The sequence below is a fragment of the Phasianus colchicus genome, chromosome 2, assembly GCF_987193195.1.
Source record: "Phasianus colchicus chromosome 2, bPhaCol1.hap1.1, whole genome shotgun sequence".
Taxonomy (NCBI): domain Eukaryota; kingdom Metazoa; phylum Chordata; class Aves; order Galliformes; family Phasianidae; genus Phasianus; species Phasianus colchicus.
In genome coordinates this window covers 37,744,624-37,766,619 of record NC_143437.1, presented here as the reverse complement: position 1 = coordinate 37,766,619, position 21,996 = coordinate 37,744,624, and the positions used below count along the sequence as shown (strand labels likewise).

At 36.5% G+C, this 21,996-nt stretch overlaps 1 protein-coding gene across 10 annotated transcripts in view; it reads right to left on the bottom strand.

Annotated features, from left to right (window-relative positions):
• LOC116228355 (guanine nucleotide-binding protein G(I)/G(S)/G(O) subunit gamma-4) overlaps positions 1-21,996 on the bottom strand; it is a 92,763-nt gene that overhangs the window by 51,456 nt on the left and 19,311 nt on the right. For 9 of the 10 annotated variants that reach the window (XM_090135393.1, XM_031592148.2, XM_031592141.2 and 6 more), the window contains 13 exons: positions 21,422-21,512; positions 16,637-18,710; positions 14,269-15,289; positions 12,549-12,710; positions 11,785-11,938; positions 10,403-10,629; positions 9,059-9,125; positions 8,129-8,238; positions 6,703-7,117; positions 5,458-5,602; positions 4,559-4,732; positions 2,760-2,920; positions 1,200-1,390 (listed from right to left, as the gene is read on the bottom strand). In XM_090135393.1, the coding sequence (XP_089991519.1) occupies positions 1,200-1,390; positions 2,760-2,920; positions 4,559-4,732; positions 5,458-5,602; positions 6,703-7,117; positions 8,129-8,238; positions 9,059-9,125; positions 10,403-10,629; positions 11,785-11,938; positions 12,549-12,710; positions 14,269-15,289; positions 16,637-18,710; positions 21,422-21,512 (4,992 nt within the window). The remainder of the gene's footprint in view (positions 1-1,199; positions 1,391-2,759; positions 2,921-4,558; positions 4,733-5,457; positions 5,603-6,702; positions 7,118-8,128; positions 8,239-9,058; positions 9,126-10,402; positions 10,630-11,784; positions 11,939-12,548; positions 12,711-14,268; positions 15,290-16,636; positions 18,711-21,421; positions 21,513-21,996) is intronic. The other variant, XM_090135398.1, reaches the window with a different exon arrangement.

Sequence of the window (21,996 nt, the reverse complement as noted above, 5' to 3'; positions counted from 1 at the left end):
TTTATCAACTTCTATCCAAAGACCCTCCTCTTATCACTGAGGGTAACAACTATTTTCCATAAGAACAGTTACTAATAAGATTAAAAGAAAATAAATACGCACATGTATTAAGCATTTTTTCCCCTTTCTAAAACTGGAAGAACAAGGAAGTCCAAAATAGAAAGTATAGAAAAATCTCCAATTCTTATACTTGTTAATCTGTTCTTCAGTCAGCTTTACTATAAGAAAAAGGATCTCAGTAGAAGGTATACATGTAAGGCTAAAGAAGTTTCTTTCACGGATGAAAAAACTTAGACCAAAACCAACACTATAAAAAGTAGCCAACTAATTCTCAGAGAAAACATTAAATGGACCATATCTGGGAGGCCAGTGTACTAATTACAACCAAGAAATTTGCTTGCTGTGCACAAGTTGAGACAAATTTTTTACCTGAACATATATAGCTCTACTCTGGCTACTCGGATCTGTCACCAGTTAGTACTGACGTTTACAAGGATTAGGTCCTCTACTTACAGTTAGAAAACTGCTATATAACAAGATCAGAGAATTCCCTCTAGTGGGAACAATTCATACAGCAGGTGTTACCTGCATGAAGATAAGACTCCAAATCCTCTAAAAAGGCTCCACTGACAAAAAATATTCCTTCTTTTTCTAATATAACTAATATTTACATCTGCTTTTGGCACAGGTGTATCAGCCAAGAAAGATGAGAGAAGCTACAATCTGCCAGATGAAAAATAACTGCTCAGCAAAGCTTTCAGCTCACAAAAACACTGAAAAACTAGGATGAAGTCAGTTAAATCCTCCTACCTCCCCAGTTTTCATACAAGAAGTTCAACTAAGCTAAGCTACTCTTTGTCATCTTTATAAGAGGGAGGAGAGCTGCCCATTCATTCTAGCACAGATATTCAATTCCAGAGGTGCCTGCTTCTCAGATGGAAGAAATACACAGTGTTAGAGACTCTGGAACACATATGTAAGAGTTGTCAGAATCCAACCCAAATCAACACAAACTCCACACAAGGTGTCTACTTCGAATCCCACTGAAATAAATGGGAAGAACTCTGCAGTGATTTTAATGAGAATCGGATCTGCTCTAGTCTGCATTGAGAAAGTGAAACATTGAGAGACAGCAGGAAATGCTTTCTCAGTTTCATCAGTTCTAAGAAACCAGAAACCACTGTTAAGCAGAAACTTACAATCAAAGGTCCAACATCCACTTCCTTCTTCGCCATGAAGAGCTCCTTAATTTGTTCACACTGTAGAATATCTTTACTTATGTACTTAGAGCATTCAGTCAATGTTTTGCCATATTTACAAGGCATTACAGATGTGAAGTCTGGTCCACATGTGTATAAGTAAAATGCTTCCTCTGGTCCAATCTTTGCACCTAAAATCCAGAAATGACATTAGTTTCTGATTACACAATAAAGCAAAATTTATATATTGACTATTAGACTTCACAAGGAAAATTACCAGCTGGTTTTTACAGCACCTGCTGTAACCTGAAGCAACCAGTGAAGTCCAGCACTAACTACTACAGATGTGTGACTTCTGCCAAATATCACAGGCCACTGCTAAAGGAAACTGAAACCATATCAGGAAAGTAATGTGTATGAGCTGAATACAACATATCTGAATATTCAATTACAGTGCTTTTAAACTGAAAAAAAATCATCTCTCCAAGCCTCTTCAACTTTCAAAGCATATCAAGATTACAGGTAGTACAAACATGCTATTCAACTTTCCATGATATTGTGGAGTGATTCAGAAGGATCCGTCAACAATAAATAGCTCACTGCAACTAACAAGAGGAGAAAAAATAACACTGTAAAAGGAAATCAAATGAATCTCCCATCCCCTTTTCAGACAGCTTATCTTAGGTAACCTGTTTATGAGAGTGCATCTTCAAACAAAGCATCTCTATCAGTTGCTTAAGATCACAGAATGACACAAGTCTATGATATCTGAGTACAAGACAGCTGGATTAGAGTATCTCTCTGGAAACATTAATTGTAGTGGCTGTAGTAAAATCAGACCATACACATTCACCATGTAGAGCTGATACTTAGAACAAATGTCTCACCTACTGCCTGGACAAACATGAAGTGTCCATACACACAGCAGACCCATAAACCCCAGCAGCGTAGGCCACTGCACATGAGAAAACACCAAAATTATGATCACCAATATCTCAGCCTTTGGGGCTAAACAAATATTTGGATGTCCTAGACAAAAGATTCTGAAGAGGGAGAGGAATTATAAACCTAAGAAAACTCAGAAGTAACCTCAGTAGTTTCAGCAATTAGCACACATAACAAGGAACATTCAGTAGTTTAAATTTTGGTCACTTTTTAATATTCTTTGTGTAATTTGAAATTAGTAGTTCAGAGGCAGGTAAATGAACCCCATTTTCTAGAAGACAAAGACTGAGTGCTTTAAGAAAAAGTAGAGCGAATGCTACCATCTCCATGTCCTACACAAAGATATTATTTAAAGAAATATAAACAAATGGCTGAAGTAACTGGAATTGCCAGCTACAGCACAGAAAAGGCAAGACAACAGTGGCAAAAGGACACATTAGGAACTACCCAATACAGAAATGTTTACTTCTTCTCTATCACACTAGTAAAGAATGTACTGTTTTGACTGTAATCAGTTGGCATGTACAAAAAAATAATCAAGTTACTCCTTTGAACAGGATGGGGGAAAGAAAGAAGAAATGAAGACTTATGCAGGAAAAAAAAAAAGCAAAGTACCATTGAAGAGAAGTAGATTCCCAAGATTCCATCTGCCTGACAATCGAAGCAATTCTTCCTGAGATGATGTACAGTGGCCAATCATACAAAATGTTTTATTACTGTCAGATGACAAGCTTGATTTCCTTGGTAGAGCATAATCTAAGTTGATTTCACATTTCCTAAAAATACAAAGAAGTATGAATAACAGTAAGCGATCAGATTTGCCACCTCAAATATTCAGCTTAGACTTAAAATAGTTTTAATATTTAGCAGATGAAAAGCCATGTTGTTATTGACACTAAATTACTAAAGCCATCTTCAACTTCTAGGTACCTTCAAAAACTCATTTTCATAGTGGTGTATATATTTAAATACTACACAAGAGGAAAAAGGAATGAAGGTGACAGCCATGTTTGCCTTAAAATCAAAGTTTCCTAAACTGAAAAATTCTTCCTCATTCCCTATGACTTCAATGAAAAATAATCTGCATATACACTACACAAGCAATTGAGTGACCATCTCTTCCTCTAAAACATCGCTATTTTTCAAGAATTTTTATTGGTCTTAGAAAAAACACAGCCAAAAATGGAAGTGTCTGATCACATTAATGAACCAAAGTGAGGATTGGGGTTTGCATATGCTGGAAATTACACCAAGTATTTCCTTTTCCAAAGGAACTCTGTCAGAACTGATGTGCAGTACAGCCATGGGCAATAAGCCTGATGCTTTGAGAAAATGCCCAATGAACCTTACAATCAATTACAAAGGCAGACTAATTGGACTGTAAAGGTCATCAGAAGCTTCTCTGGAAGAATCTAATGCTTAGAAAATAGGTAACTCTATATGCAGAGTGGCTTCATTAACTGCATAACATGGTAGTATTTTTTGTTTTCCCCACATCTCCATATTTGGACTGCACAGTCTACCAGAACAAAGACTGAACAGGAAGAGGGAGAAAATTAATATTAATTTCTTTAAAAAACAATTCCACATAAGTTTTCACAATTTCAATTCCTGATTAATCATACATAGAAAAGTAAAATGCAGTAACTTTAACAACAGCTTTAAGAACAACATTCCTGCAATTCCTTATTCATGGATCAAACTGTAAAGGAATTACAAGAAAGAACTCATGATGCATCTGATTACTTTAAAATGGAATTTTTAACTACTTATTTTGTATCTGAAATACAAAAGGCAGCTTCACCATCTGGACTTCAAGAAAAAAGTTATCTGATAATTTAATCAATCCCTCCTCTTCTAACCAAGGTGTATTTCACACAGGCCAAGGGCCACTCAACCTAGCATTAGGGACCTCAGGTTTTCATTGGCAGTAGCATTTCCTAATGCCAATTCAGACCTTGCCTGAGGTACATGTTGCATTTCTCCCCTATTTCTCTTGACAAAGACAAGTGACTATATTCTCTTCATCTCCTCTTTATTTCTTTCAATCATATTTCTAGCACTTTAACTACACATCCTTAACTCAGATTCTTAACCAGCAAGATCGAACCCACTGCTAATCTCTTGTCATAGCTGGTTTTGGACCTTACTCTCACAGCTTTGTAGTATTTATCTTTTTCATTTATCCATGTCTGATGAAGAACAGAGATGTCAGCATCAGCTTATGGTTTGGACTAAAGATCCTGAAAGTAATCAAAGCAACTCCGGAGCAGAGGCAAATCCAGGGCAAAATTTCCCTTTTCCATCCCCCCAAATTGACTTCACAAACAGAACTTCAGTCTGTATTACAGTAGTGTAGACATTTTCTCATTAGAAAACATCTTTTTAAGAAGTTTAACTAAAGTGTAGTTTACCTCTGACCAGAAACCCACAGGGACAGCTCTCCATGGATGTTTTTCTTGCTTTCTTGCTTCTGCTTATACTGTATTGCCAAGTGTTGCCACCTGCCCACAAGGAAAATATTCTCTGGAGATTCAGCCTGTGCCAGCAGGCCAGCTTTCATCTCATCATTTGGATCCATGCACATACTATGAAAACAGAAAAGTGTTTTTTTTTTTTTTAAACTTGCTTCTCAGCCCCATATCTTAATTTTATCAGTTACTTTCAGGTGACATTTTTCTTTAAAAAAAATTAGTAATCTATTCAGAATGCTCAACATAATCTAGGCAAACATGTTTTCAACTGAGGTATTTAACTTGCATAAATATTGATACATACACGTAGATTCAAGATGATGTCTGTATTTCACAAGGATCAAAGTAACTGATTCTTTTATAATAAATTGAACTTCATAAAATAAAGTGCTCTAAAAAATTTAAAGGATCCATTTCTTATAGGAAATAAAAATGCTAAAGTGTTTCAAAACATTAAGATAAGGATTGCCATGATAAGTACTAAGAATTTTCACATCTGAGGTGTAAAAACGTAACTACAAAAGCTTTTTGCCTGTGTCCATATATTTATTGTGTCACTTCATTAACATCTAAATTGCACAGTGTTTATGGCTGATCTTGTCTTTCACTTCAGCCAACTATTTATATTTGCCTACATGAAACACACGAGACTGAGGATGTAATGACCCTGTAGATCCGTATACAATAAACCTAACTTGATGCTGGCAGCATGCAAAATGGCTCTAATATACACATCAGTTTTTTTATTCCACAGCAGCATTTTCTGCAAGCTGTTAGTAGAAATTAGGATAGGACAATACGTATGCTCACAAGACAGTTTTTGGACTAATGTACCATACCGAAATATGAAAGCTCCAGTGTTCATGTCTGCCCAGATCTGCATCATCAATGCTTTGGAACCCAATGAAATTATATGAATACAGCCATCTTCAACAAGTTTGTCTCCCAGGCTTAGGTATTCCATTCCTACAGACTTGGTTTCTTCTAGAAATACAAGCACGTTTATAAGAACAACTACTACATCAATGCCTCTTTTTTTTTTTTTAATTAAATGAGCTGGAATGTACAATCCTCTTCAGAAACCTAGGTCTTTTGTGTATTGTAACAGACATTAGTTAAGCACTTTATTCTTGTTTGTAATTAAGTAAACACACTAAGCATGCATATTTCATCTAATTCAATGATATTGTTAATATGTCATATTATATTCACATGTAGAATTGCAAGTCTCATTGTACACCTGAAGTCTAGATTTATTTATTTATTTTACAAATCATGCTGCCCTTTAACCCTTTAAGCAAGATTTTACATCCAATATTTTCTGCTTTAGGTTATGAAGCAAAAACATAGTCCTTCTTACAAAAGCAGCTCAAAAACTGCTAAGACTCAGTCCCCTCTCTTTTTTTTTTTTTTTTAAGTTGTAAAATAGAGGTATTCCAAGTGTTGCAACTGGGAGGCATTTTAAGTACCTCAAACATTTTGGGACCTGGCAACACGCTACAACAGTATAAACAGGTAAATGTTTTTACAGCTATTGATATCTGTGATAGCACACACAAGGAAAGTTGAAGGATTTATATAAAGTTAGCCTCAGGCTCATGATCAATGAGAAGCAACTTTCCAGGTAAGAATTCCAATAATTAAATCTTAAATCAAGAAGTTTTAGTAGCTCTATATTTAAAAGAAAATACACAAAAGCCACTTGCTTCAACAATACATATGAGATCAGTTAAGTCTAACAGTAGTAATTTCCTACGACCTTTCAGCTGCAGCACTGAATATTCTCTTCAACACAACATGAAGCAGTACAAAGACATTTTACTGAAGTTAAAAATTCAGTGAGAACACTAAATTCCTAAAGGAACCAGGCACAAACCTGGTTTATGAACAAACTGGAAACGTTTTATCTTTAAGTATAACTCACAGTACTCAAAGAAGGCGAAGAACAATCAGAAAGGCTTATCATTCCTGTTCAACATTCATTAAAAAGTGCAACCTTTTTGTATAAGAGACAGCAATGTGTAGTAATTGTAACCAGAATTCTTCAGTGCTACTTATAATAGGAACAAGAGCTATATTCTCACCTGTGCTATCAAAGCTGTTCTCTCTTACAGAGAAAAGTCTTCTCTTGACTTTCTTCCCCTTCTCTGTTGAGTTTTCCATTTCATGAACACACTCCAGATGAAACCACAAGGAAACACTGAAACCATCAGACATATGTGGCCAACAGTTCTGTCCAACTAAAGGCAAGTGAATTGGGGCCACGTGCCAAGAAGAAAGCAGTTGATGACTCAAGTTTTCACCATCTGCCTCTTTCTTACTCTGTGAAAATTTTGCTTTTTTTAATAGTCCGGCAGTTTTGCTGTTGGAAGTGCCGGTGGATTTTTGTGAAGAACTACTCAAATTTGTGCCATGTAGCAAAGGGAAGGCAAGGTACTGTAATGGGTTCATGTCCATATTAGTTTCTATAATCTTCAATACACCCTTAAGCAGTATCTCCTAGAAGAAATAAACAAGCAAGAATCAAACTGCTCAACACCATGTAGCCAGACATCATTTCTAAATTTCATAACTAAACAGAACCCCACTCTTCATTTAAATTCAGGTTCATATTTTCACTACGTAGGTGGGCTTTCACATCTAAACTGAGACATTTACAACAGCCTTAAGGTACTATTTCAACAAGCTAAGTTGAAGTACAACAGTTTTGGGGGATTTAGTGACAGCAGAGATCTTTAAGTTACTACATTTAGGAATTAGACAAATCACAGTAGATGGTTACTTGGCAGTCTCAGCTCAGATTTGTTATGTGCTAGCAGATTCATTTACACCTCAACAAAAGGCTGCATCTTTTACTTCACTTTGAGGAAGACTAAGAACACAAATACAGACCATCATCTTGTTACGGCATAATTATTAAGAGAACTATCTGAGTCCTTCGGCAAAAATGTGTCCAGTTACATAACCAATTACTGCAAGCAACCTTTGAAAAACTGATTTACATACTGTAATTCGGTATTATTACATGCTTTGCAGTAACTTTTAATTTCCTTCACCTCATTTTGTCCTACAGACTCCCACACAAACTGATACATGCTTTCACAGTGTTTCCCACACAAGCAGTAGATTCCAGTGTTAAACAAGCCAACCCATGACAGTTTTAAAAGCAATTCCTGCAGATAAAGCAGCACCCATTGATGAAAAGAAAATGCTTTACAACTAAGGAAACTACTTCAAGTTTAACAGTATACAATATTGTCATTGATAACCATTATGCCAGTTTACTCAAGACAAATCTTGCTTTCTTGTGCTGAAGAGTTCCCAGAATACAGCTTCAAGAACACAGTTTTCTAAATCCTTTTCTCCTTTTGCTATCTCACTTTCAAAACATGAAAGGGAGTTGTTTCAGCAACTGAGTGACGTTATTATATCCTTATTTCCAAAAATACTTGAGCACAAAGAGATTCTCTTCATGCTTCTGAATTGTATTATTTGTTACTGAAGACATACCGTACAAGGAGTCTTCTCCAAAAATATCCGTAGGAGAAGAGTTAGTTCTTCTGAACATGTCTGTGAGCTCATCAAAGAAACGAGCAGGTCTACCAGCACCATCTGACATGCTAAAAATAAGAGAATATTCTTCAGGAGAATGTGTGAAAATCTTTAAAAAATTCTATTTGATAATGTTAGGAAAAAGAATTAATGTGGAATTTAGAGTTTCATGAAAATATTTAAAATTCAGGAAGTTGCAATGATTACAAAATAAATTACGAGATTCTTCTGCTTTCTGATAGTATTAAGTATTACCATTCACAATTCACTTGAACAAATCAAGATTGCTACAACAAGTTTGGCTTCCAGGTTTGTAAAACAGTCTGAAGGTTTGGGAACCTTTGCATCTAGGTTGCAAATAATCCCCCCAAAAAGCCATGGTTTAAAGTCCTGGGATGGTTTACAAGGTTGTGTGAGCTACCTTAGGGCAAATATATAATTTAATTCCACATTTTTTGATTAGCTAGGTATTTTCTGAGTAGAAATAAAACTGAGTAGAAAGTCAAGATATCACTCAGTCCTCTGTTACAAAGAATCTGAAACAACTTATGTTGTTATACTATATCAATCTAACTGCATCACAACTACTATTTTTTCTGAATAATGCTTGTTAACATCATCATCTGAGGTTTCTGATTTCCATTATTTTTTTCAGATCTGTTAGCATGTGTTTAAATAATGTAATCTAGACTGCCTCAGGAATAGCCCTTTAAAAACAGGATTATTTACATGTTAGAGATCTGTGAGAAGCTAGAGACACAGGTGCATTGATTCATGCCTGCCAATTAATTCCCTTGGTAAATTTTGTGTTTGCATTATGGGCTAAAAAATCGAGTGTGTACAAGTTAAATTATAAAAAATGTTCTTTGAATTAAACTTCGAACTCACCATGAAAACTAGACTCTGTTTGTGTCAGTATATTCATAAATCCTCCCAAAATATGTTTAACAGCTCCCTGTTAAAAAAAAATACAGGGAAACAATCAGGAGGACACACCAGCCCAAAGAACAACTTATATCAAACAATTCACATCTACTGTTGATTTAAGTGAAAATAATTACAGTTATAAAAAAACTCCCATGATTTGATGTTTGCTAATGAGCATGTTTTCATGTTCTGTACAGTTCAACTGCATCATGAGAAAGGCTTTGAAATCCAAATGATTAAAGAAATAATCCCTTGCCACTATGCATTCAGCAACTAACAACTGCTGCCTTGTCTTCTCTCCCAAAATAGAATTACATAATTCAACAGGCTATGATAAAACACATCATTGGTATATAATAATGGAATACAGAGAGTTTAACATTTCCCCAAATTTTAGGACCAAGTTTTTAAAATTAACTAAGGAGTCCAAGTAGCTTCCATAAGAGCAACATCCTTCACAAATATCCTCTTAGATAAATAAAATTCAAAAATCTAATACATTCAAAGTTTCTAAGCTCGTTAGTTCAGTAGATTAATAAGCTTGCTCTAAAACACACTTAAAATAAAAATCTTTGAATCCTAAGTCATTTTATGTGCTAAAGTTCACAAAAATAAAATACATGTGTGCAAGAAATTTTAAGTAAGTAATTCACACAAAGAACTGGAATACTAAATAAGACATTTTCCCACTTCAGCCTTCCCTGCCTTTGGTTTAAGCTGTCAAGCACTAGTAACATTGCTTCTTAGTCAGATGACTCTATATAAAAACACTTTAAAAGCTCAAGTGACTTTACCATATTTTCCTCTTCTGGAGAAGTTTACTAAATTTAGTTACTTAAAGGCAAAAAAAAAAAACCCCAACAAACTAGCTCTTAGAAATCCCAAGTGACCCCCGTGTGCTTAACTGATTTGTAATATAAAACTTAAGAGGATTGAATGAAATGTTTTGCAGGTGCAGCATTGAAAGTTTCAAAAAAGCATGTTAATACATACATGAATATGTACATGCATATTCTAAATATTAGAACACCTGATGGTTTCTAGATCTGCACTGACAGCTTTTGTGGTTCAATAGTTTTGATGAAATAAAACAACTGTAAGTCAACTGCCTTTTAATACATTAATTTTCTCATAACTTTTTAATTCAATGCAGTTTTACCAATGCTTTACATTATTTCAGGTCTTACCAAACACCATAATGAGTACTTCAGAGTTCAGGCAATTTTTTTTTTTTAATACTATTACATAAAACTGAAGAGAATGAGCAACTGTTGAAGTGATGCATTGGCTCAGCAACATTTTTACCTGTTCTATAAGTAAAGTGGCATTTCTCTCCTTGTGGTTGATGATTTTCAGGCAGCTCTGGAATACATGAGCAAGCACATCTAAACTTGCATTACCAGCTGACAGCAAATTTAATTCTAACATGCAGATTTCAGGATATATTAATTCTCCTTGATTGATGTTTTCAGTTAGGTCACTAAGATAACCTGAAGGACTGGTACATTCTGGTTCTGTCTTCGTGTCTGCTCCTGTAATAGAACATTTGTCTTACTCAAACGTACTCAGATGAATACAGTTTGCATTACTCAAGTAGCATATCCAAGGTCATAGTTTCTCCAATCTTCTCAAACATACAAAAATAGTCACTAGTGTATCAGCAGTTTTCAGAAGCTCGTAACACCTATTCTGCTTCATGTTCCCATATTTTCCTGCCAACACAAGGGCAGAGATGCAGTTTCCCCCATTACATGTTCTTGAACTACATGCTGTTACTTCCTGGGAACTGGACACACGGCAATGATAAATATGCAATTCAAATATGAATCTTTGTAACAGAACTTCATCTTCTATACAGAACTCTGACCCTGCCAAGGAACAATGTAAATGATCTTTACCTTAAAAGGCAGGGGGAAGCAGTCGTTTAGTCATTTAACTCACAAAATGCTCGACAGCACACGTAATGTCTTCATTAAAAAGAAAACCCAAGCATTTAAGTTCTACCTCTTACACACCCACCTTTTCAGGACATGTCATTTAAAACCAAAATGATGTGATAGAGACAGACATGCTACCTGCAAGTGTTTCATGGAAATAGCTTCAGGTTGAATTTATAATTCAGAAACTTCTAAAACATGCATTTGTATATAATTGATTCTCTACTGAAAGTCTAGTCATACAGATAAACAGCAGTAGTGGAATGTAAGTTCACAGCACAAAGGCAAAAATTAAAACAAATCTATGTTCAAAATCACACCAAAAGAGTAAAACACATACATATCAGTTGTTGAATATCAATAGATATAACCAGACTATACAACTTCAACCATTTTTTTTTTTAGTACTACATAAAATTTTGAGCATTGACTTACAGACAAGCTACTGATAAGTATCTCTGGAGATAATTGCTTTAGATCACAATAATAAATGTTGAAAGACAATCCAACATAATTTCAGAACAAGAATCACGTAAACTAGCATAACCAATACAGAACAGTTCCTGCAACACTCAGTATTAGAATAGTCAGCTTCACTTCTGGTGGAATCCAATTACACTTCCAGTGAAAAATCTAACCTAACTGCATCTGTAAAAAGTCTCTGATCATCCTGTTTTTGTACATCTTAAAAAGACAACCAAGCTTGGCCATGTCAAAGACTGCTTTGCATATGCAGAAGTTCACATTTACCTCCATCCTTCGTTTCACTGTCAGGATTACTTTCACTGTCTGCTTCATATCCTTCTTCTTCAGCAAAAAGTTTAAGACTACAGCACTGTGACTCATCAGCTTCCTCAGGTATATCTCCAGGCTGAGACATTGACTCCTTTTCAGTGTAATGGGTCTGTAAAATGCAAATTCACCACCTCGGTTCAGAAAAACAAATAGTTTTGAACCTTTTTCCATGCCCACCGGGGAAAGAAACTCATCACATACTTCCAGGAAAGTCAAGACTCCTTGTAAGGATGTTGCACTTCTACAAAGAAAATTGACTCTGAAAAGATGGATTTCTGTTACTAACTACCCAAATACAGTTTTGGGAAACAGGTGATCAACACATTAAAAAAAAATTGTCAAAATGATTACAGTGGTAATTTTTGGAGACATCTGCTCTTATGTCAAGACATCCGCAGTCTCTAAGGTCTGTGAATATCCACTTTGAGTTCTTCCACTACCTACAGTAAAACAGAAGAGCAAGAACTTCCAACTTCAGGTATTCCCACAAAGCAAAATAGGGCTTGCTCTTTTTTGGAGTGACTTATTTCAGAGCAGCAAAATGGGGAGCATATGAATATGCATCATTCACCTTGACACTTGCATATGAGAATCAGAATTCATTTTCAACAGCTGTAAGAATCCAACAGATTTAAACCTTATTTTAAAAAATGGATCTGAACAAAACCTTGATCCAGCAAACCTCGCAGAAATAGATTTGTTTAGTCAGCATTTCATACCTTCTCTATTTTCTCTTCAGAATGATCCAGGTCAGTAGAAAAAGTGCCCAATGCAACACGAAGCAGTGAATCAAACAGAGGCTTCGCCAAGTCAGTTTCTAGCAGTTTTGACTGAGCAAGTTGTTCTCGTATTTGTAGTAAGATATCATCCACACAAATATTCTAGAATTTGAAAGATAAACATTTTGATTCATTATTGTTTTGGCTAAAATAGACCAGTACTTCAATTTAACAACTCTCTCTTCCACCCACACTAATCAGTCTTCCCAGCTAGAACTGTCAGATTTCACTGAGTCTCTTACAACAAAGACTTACAGTTTGCCATGACAAACACTTTGTGGGTTATACAGACTGCACACTGAAAAATCTAAGCAACTTACTGTTTCTGTAAAAGTACATGCGAAGGCACTCTTTCAAAAAAAAAAACAACACAAACAACAAACTTGCTTCTGAAACTGGAAGTAGAGTGCATTCAGACCACACCATGTTACTCAAGAGGTTAAAAGGATAGAGAGCGATAAGTCCAACTTCATAAAAATAGCAAGTGGCTCTAAATCACAGTTCTCATACATACTATGACAGCAGAAGGAGATAAGTAAGGTGCTAAAAAAACCTCAAAATGATAATTAAAATAATTAAACCATAGTGAAGGATTCTTCCATGAATCAATAACTTTTGATGGAATGCTGAATTAGTTCACCTCTACAGCTTAAATAGTTTTTTTTCAGGTGCTCCTTAAATATCACTGTCATTTAACACCCCTCTCTCCTAAAGCACCATCCTCTACTCATCATTTTTACAGTGTTTTGCTTAACATGCAAGTCACTGTGTACTAGTGTCTTGTCTACATTCTTAGACTCCAGCTCTGTCTCACATTCTCCAGTGAGCACCCTTGCAGAAGTGTCTACCACCGTTCAACACTCATCAGTTCAAACACAGAGCACATGACTGGACAACAGGAAAAGAAAGGTACTCAACTAGAAAAAAAAGCAGTCATGACCAGCCTGAAATAAGTAGTAGTCTGCATCCACCACTGCATTTGTGGGCAGAGGAAAACATGCCATCCCACAAGTCAGGACTATTTTAGGCCAAAGAGAAAAAAAATAAGCTTTATCTGTTAGGATCATAGTCCTAGCACAGTTCTTGGGCTGAAGATACATTAACCCAAGATGCATTAAAACAGAAAAGAGCATATGATGTTTTTGCCTTATCCATATCAACCATGCTAGCTCAAATGGTAACAGAGAGATTAATAAATTGGAAACAATTAAGAAACCAAACAGGGTAAACATGTCATTCAAGCTAGATTACTCTGCCATTCCACAAGGCTCCTCCAGCCACTGAGAAACAGAGAATTGGCACAAACAGGGATCCAGTCCAAAAGAGATGGAAGAAACATGATATTATGTTAGAGGGCAAACAAGGATCCTAACCAGGAGTGCCCCTGAGCTGACACGTAGAAAGTTGCCTCCTCAGAAAAAGCAACTGCAGTCTGTCCATCTGCCTACTCCTATTCCTTCATGCCTGCTGACCACTACCATCATCATCTAGATATATTGCTTTCTGTCATGGTTAAGGCATACAGTTAAATATGCACCATAACAACAAACTTTCTTTAAACTCCAAAAAAACAACAAAACCCCTTCAGATGGATTACTGTTAAAATAATGTTGTACAAAACAGATACAAGTAAGGTAAGCCACGGGAAGTTGTGCATTACCTGATGAAACATCTCTACTTCCATCTTCTGCTGTGTGGTGCTTGCACTGTGCAGACATATCATCAGCAAAGCTTCTAGAAGTCTGATGCCCTGAAGTGCCCATTCAGTTTCTTCTCCTACAGAAGATTTTATCTCTTCCAGATTTCCAACTGAAGCATGTTCCCTACTTGCAGAGCTGTCACAGGACACACATTCAGACACCAGCTGTTCTGCAACAGCAAGACTATCAGAACTACTGAGCTCTGATTGTGTCACTTCCCTGCTTTCAGGGAAATGAACAGAGGCATCTTTGCTGAGATGTTCAGCACGAGCACTCCCATGTGAACTTCTGCTTTCACTCAGTGTTCTCTCCCTTTTATCTTGTTCTTTCTCCTTATTTTCCACAAGCTTCTGAATTATGAGGATTAGCAGTCTATGGCATGCTTCAAAACCTCCAAGCCTATGGAACTGTCTCTGGAAAACCGAACTATACAAATAGATACAACGACACATGGACCAAATATCAGCAGCTCTGTGAATATGTTCCAGAGAGGGCAAAGTAAGGCTTTCCAATGACAGACATGGTAATTTATGGCCTAATGGCTCACTAGCTGTGCTATCATATCCTGATGTATCTTCAGAGTCATTAGCTGAATCCAGATCACCATCTGCTTCTTTACTTACACATAAAAATGCAACACAGAGAAACAGGTTTATTGTGTTAACATGAATGTCTTGACTCTCAAACTTTTTCTTTTTTGGGTAAGCCTCTTTAAGGCCTGCATAAAACTTGCTCAGGCTTTGAGGAATTTCTGAAGCAGAATGCTGGCTACAAAGAGAAGCAGGCAAATCAGATGCAGACTCCTTGTGCTCATCGTTGAAGTCTTCTAGCTCTGGCACTGCTTGATCTTTCTGCTGCTCACCAAGGCAGAGTATCAAAGTCTCTAACACTTTCAAAGAATAGCTTCTTAAAGTATCTAAGTAGTTTAACTCAGTCATTTGATTCACTCCATTACAACTCAGAAATAAGTCTCTAATCACCCTGTAAGAGAAAGCATAACAGTTTCCTTACAAATCAACAATGAATTCATTATCTCATAAGATTTCATGAGACATTCGTTAAGATGTGACATTTAAAAATAATCCTGTTCCACACACTTGAGTGACACCAAGACCAAATCACATTTACGTGAAATAAACATATCATGAAGTGCAAGCATTGCACTTCAGGTATGCAAGGTGGGCTAGAGGGGGGCTCATCTGCAATACTTCAGAATCTCTAAGCATCATCCATCCAGTAGAGGAAAATTTAACTTTTCGTTAAGCTACAATGTAGGGACATACAACCTTATGTAGAGTTGACATTGATTAATCACTAATACAGACCACAACAATGTATATGATGTTCAAAGCATTAAAGTGTTCAGCTCTATAACATCTGCTCTGCAACAGCATTTCCAGACAACTTTTTATTAACAGTCAGAGCTAGTCAGACTTCAAGCCTATGACTTTGGAAGGAAATAGACTGCTTCTCAAATAAACATGAAGTCTTAAAGACTTTTACTTGCTATGTCTTTAACAGTTTTAAGAAAAGACTGCTGAACAGTATCTGAGACATTTCAAGCACAACTTCATGCAACTGTTATTGCCAAAGGCGTTTTTTAATATTGGCATACTTCCAAGGATATTTTCTCCATTCTTTCTATTGCCCATGTATTACATTGAGTTCACACAGAATTTGGGGGTAAAGATCTGTAAGTTTCTTAATGTACTGTTGGCTTACAGACATTCACCTTCCCTAACCTCCAACTTCATTCCCATATTTACTAAATTCACTTCATCAGGACTCTAACAGAAAAGATCAGAATCCTTCATAGAAGAAAGGACTCATTCATATTCTTAATAAAATATATGGAATTTTATTCAGAAGCTATGAGTGCAGAACAAATAGAAAATTTTCTACTTAATATCTTAGAAGCTTGTTTTCTCCTTTTTTTTTTAAATTGATTCACAAGATTCGTAGGTACTAGGAGAAGGGAAAGAGACCAGAAAATTTCGGAGAAATTCTTATCAAGAAGTGAAATGAGAATCTGTTCAACACTGACTCACTTTAGCATGAAGAATTAAGAGGCAAAGAACATACCACATTAGACAAAGATTTTGTTCTTACATGCTTTGTTTTGACTTGTTCAAGGCCCCCATAACTTTCTGCAGCTTATGAATCTAACAGAAAGTCTTCTGTTATTAATTTATCTTGACATCCTCTCTGAGATATCCAAGTGCAAAATATAGTCCAAATAATGTTTATATTCTAATAAGTGACAAACAGATAGAACTCTGTACTACATAATTACTGCGTTTTCCATTAATAAGCAGAAAATCTACCAACCTGGATTTAAGCAACGCAGGAAGTGTCTGCAAGTAAATCTGAAGTACTTCGTAAGGCAAACACTGGCTATGGTAACTGCTTGTGTGTTTATCGGTTAGTCCCAGTTGTTGAGCATGGCAAGCTAGCTCAACCCCCTTCTGAAGCACTGGATTATAAATACAATTATATAGTTTCCACTGGACCACTGCATTTCCCTTTTGAATTAAGTGGCAAATATGGCTTGCAACCTGCATGCCGTGTAGTTTGTCGTCTTCAAAAACAACATTCTGATAAGCCTCCAATGCATCCCATCTCAACAACACATCTTCAGATCCATTGCTAGGCAGAATTCCCTGAACTCTGCAGGAGGAACTAGATGCAAGACCAGCATCATTAGAGTTGCCCTGCAAGGCATCTTCCAACTGCAAAAGCTGATCACAGTCAACAGTACATATATTGCACGATGCCTGTATAATTCTTGGAGAAGCCTCCGCTCCACCCAGCTGATCCAGTATAAACTTGTTAAGGATGTTCAGTATATGCTGTTGAAAGTTTTTTAATATTGGTAACTTGGAAGCACGAAGCAATGGGACAATCACAGATTTTGGGTCCATGCAGCAGCATATTCCTACATTATGTATACCTGAGAGAATTTGAACACAAGTACTGCTCAGAGAGACTTGCTGCAACAAGTGCAAACACTGGTGTGCACAAACAGCAATGCAACAGCATCTGTCAGGATAATTAACTTCTCCATCGGTTGTCTCAAAGGGATTTCTGGAACCTTGGTTTTTAAAAGCAGATACAGAGAGCCCAGAGAGATCTCTGTGGTGATGCATGAAGTAAGAGTACTCACATCGTCTATGCCGCTTTCTTGCACACACTGACTGATGGAGCTGCTCTGATTTCACTTTTTTGACAGTACTGATTATTTTCATGACACTGTTTATAAGGGATTTCAGATGCTCTGGAGCTTCCCCAGTTACTCCCTCATTCTTCGTACACAGCCATTCCATCTGAAGTACTGTTACTTCAAACAGCTTAAAACCTTGATGCTGTATGAACTCATGAACAAGATCTATTGCTTGGCTAAAGTAGAATGGATTAGAGGCTGCACTCTGCAGGCAGCGGATCAAGATCTGCAAGATTCCTTCTATAACTTCTGGTAGAAGCAAGGCTCTATGACGGTATCTAGATAATTCAAAGTCATCCTGAACAAGCTGCTGTAGTGTTTTCTTATATTCTGGAGCAAAAGGATGAGGCTGCTTTTCCAAGCAAATTTTGATTTTTAATGCTGCTTTAAGCAAGTCTGTCACATTTCTTCTCAAGTTGTCAGGCATTGCTTCCGTACTGCTTATATCTAAAGACATAAGATACAGAACTGTTCGAAAAAGCATCCTTTGGACCAGAGCCACAGGTTCTTCTGTCCACCCTGCAGAAACCACTTCATTTTCCGTGTTACTACTTAGATTACAGTCTCCAAATCCTGATAAGAACTCAGTTAACGTGGGCACCACAGTAGCTGAAAGAGCAGAACTGTGATTCAAAGTAATATCAAATCCACACACCTTCTCTAGTAGCGACAATAACACATGGCATAAGTCAAAAGGAGAGTTATCCATATTGCTCTCAGCAATTCCTGCAACTGGCTCATTCAAAATCTCTGGATTTAGCTCATGCACTGGAATAATTTGGCTAGAATTTTCTAGACTAGGGACATCAGGATTAGGATTTGGTACCACTTCAGTAGGTAAGAAATCACTTCTACCTACAAGGTAGCTGTCTCTAGCTGGATACGTTAAAAAAGGCTGCAGGAACTGGGAACGTCTGTGTTTCATTGTTACAGTATTCTTGTCATCAGAATTGCCTTCTGAATCTGAAGTGGACAGCTGCGATCTTCTTGCATCTCGCACAGAGTAACGATGGGTGGTTTTGCGCATCCGCCCACTTTTTCGAGATCGAGGATGTAGGTGTGCGGAAGCCTGAAGAGATGAACGAGTGCTTCGATCTAAACCTATTTTTTCCTGAGTGGATTTCACACTTGAATTGCTCTCTTTGGTCAGGCAAACATCTACTGTAAAAGGTATATTGAAACCTGTTGCAAAAGAAAGACAAAGGAACATTAAAAGAACACTCAGAAATAATATGTTAAAAAAACAAAAATAAGAAAAATACTTGAATACTTTTAGCCTCAAGTGTGAGTAGTATCATAACATGCCATGATTTTGCACATTTGACATTTACAACAGAAAAAGTTGGTAACGATTCATGTTTAGGAACCACAGTGGCTTTCCTTTAAATCCTAGACAGCTGAGGTATTACGAATAGATAAACTGTGCTAGCATTTTCTAGAACTTACTTGTAGGCACAACTATTCCATCCTCTTAAAAAATAAGGTCATGAAGGCAGATAAAAGGATTTCTTGAAGGAAAGTTTAGTTTGAAAAAATCTTTTGGCCTGTTATAGCCACTGATTATAATCTACTTTGGTGAAGTTAGACACACCAATATAGTAGTAAAATATCAGTCAGCAGCACTCCAACTCCAGGATCTACTCTATTACTTAGTTGTGGAAGCAGTTCTAGGCAGCAACAAAAACATTACTTATTTTCCACTCATCATTCAGAAGTCATTCACAGTAAGCACTGCCAAACAACTCCAACCCACAACAAGTAAAAGAAAAACTGAACTCTAAAGGGAGTGAGAAAATGTCTTCAGCTTGATGATTCAACATTGCTTTACGCAACTCACATGCTATAGGCATTAAGATATGATTACAGACTATTGGTAGTAATAGAAAAAACCCTTTAAGTACAGAGTAGATCTTTAAGTAAACAGGTCTTAACCATTCCAGCTTTAATTGTTTCAAATCCAAGCAGCAGACATATGTTGTGGACTTCCAGAAATAATCAAGGCCAAGAGTGAGATTGAAATGAGGACCCCTTACGTTCAAGATGTGCAACGCTCCCAGGAAAGCCAAGATGAAACACCTTTCAACTATTCAGCGTAAAGTATGGAATATGAAATCTAAATCTTATTCAATGGGCAAGAAATTTTTTGAAAAATAAAATACAATATTTCCACTTGACTTGCACTGGTCAACTCAGACTGTAAACAGTCAAAAAAGCAGATGGAAAAAAATTTATATGCTTTTGGATGAAGTCCACCGTGACTTTTAATCAGTAGCAGAAAAGTGGCTGTATGCTTTGTGCATAAGAATAACCAACCAAACAATGGCAAGTATTCACCATCCACTATGTTCAGTGCTCAGAGAAAGTAGTGATAGTTAACAATAATGCACGACTCAACCCCTAAAAAAAATCCCAAAGCATACAATACAGATATAAACACTAAACTGAAAGAAAAGATACTTTGTGAGCAAGCACAACCACTCTTGCTGTTTCATAGCCATAGCTGCAATACTTGTAGAACAGCTGCTTTGGAGGCAGGAACTATGAATATCATATCAAATAAAGGGTATTTCCTGAACGAGAAGAAAGCAAGCTAGCTAATACAGATGGGTTAAAATATGTTATTTCAGATCAAGGAAAACATGCTCTCCATGCAAAATTGATTATATCATGTTTACTGCTTCAGTACCACAAGCTAGAAGTTTGTAGTAGGTGCAAACCACATTATACAAAGTGTAAAATCAGCACATCTTAAAACCTGTTTCAACAGCATCATTTTAAACTAACATTAGAAAAGTCACTAGGCTATCATAGGGCCAAAATATTTAATTCAATCATGCTTCCGGGAACACAGAGGAAAGATGCAAGCAGGATAGTTGTTTACATAAAGTATTATGAAACTGGCATTCTAAATGCCATGCAACTCCAAACATTAACAAAATCCTTAGATTTACAGGGCTTTAAAATGGCAAAGAACTCTGGGAAAGTTTCAGTTGGGAATCCTTCAGAATTCTTTCAAACATACAAATAACTTGTCTCATCCTCTGTTTTATCTTCTAATAAAGAAAAACACAGAAGCTCCCCCTCCCCCCAAAAGCTGGGGTCACTTCATAGTTCACTTCTTGCACAATTTATCTTGTATCACCTCTTTAATCTCTTGATTTTGTATCATACCTTCCACTCCTTTGGTTTAAACAACTTTTTCGGCAATTGAATCCTTGTGATTTAGTTTTCCTGTTCACACATCAGTTTTTCCTGATACAGAACATCCAAGATGCACTCTCATTCTGTTCATAGTCATCCAGTATTATTCCATTTTCAAGGCCTACATCTGTGATATTCATTCTACTTTCACATTCTATTACCTCATTAGTTTTTAAGTCTCTCTTCTATCATGTCTTTCATTTCAGAAAATCTTCAATTTTAGAAGGAAAAAAGTCTCACTCCATCTCTGACCAGTCTAAAGCATCCTGTTGTGGATTTTTTTTTTAATTAACCATTAAGTCTTTCCTCCTCCCACCCACCACGAAACACTTCATATTTGCAAAATCATGCACTTTCAACTCCTTTCCAGTCTTCCCCATATCACCTAAAAAGCAGAAACCAACCCACCAACACAGGAAGTGATCTCACCACACAGTTCAGATACACAGTAATGTGAGCATCATCTTGTACATAAACCAAGAGCCTTTACCTTCTCTGTACAATTTTCCTTGTATGTTGACAGAGCACTGGTATTTTAAAATTTAATCTCTTTGTAGAATTACCACCTTCATTCTATACTAAGAGGCCATAGACAATGGACACAATGGACTTCTGTTCTTTAGCTGGCAATACTAGAAAACAAATACAATGCATGACCTCTTCTATATCCTTAATACTGTAATAAATCTTACCTACTGCTTTTTCTTCTTGGACAGGGATTTTCCAGACCAGTGGCAGAAGTGACAGAAGGAGGGTCAGCAGTTCTTCCCGACATGTCAGCTCCTGTGTTCGGAAGGAAAAAAAACAATCTTTTGTACTCTCCCCCCCCCCCAAAAGATGAATCCTCCAGCTTATTTTAATAAGCTATAAACATTCAGTTCCCTGTGTCTTCTTGCTGTTCTATGCAGAACTGGAAAGACAACTTAATTGCAAAGAATGCTATAATCATTAACTGGAGCCAATCAGAATACTTTTGAAGTATTTATTAAACTTTTTCAACTCTTCATATAAAAAGCTCTTCAAATCCTTTTTGTTGAACAAATTCCTCACCCACAACATAAGAAAACCAGGAAGTTAAAGTTGAAAGCAAATAATATAAGAAGATGATGGAAAATTCCAACAATTTACTGGTTGCTTTATGTCACTATCAGTATGGTTTCAGTGCTAGAAACAAAATAAAAAGAAATCCCCAACCCCCAATTCAGAACCATAAAAACCTGACCTGAGCATTTTTGTAGCTGACATCATTCAGTGACACACAGCTGAA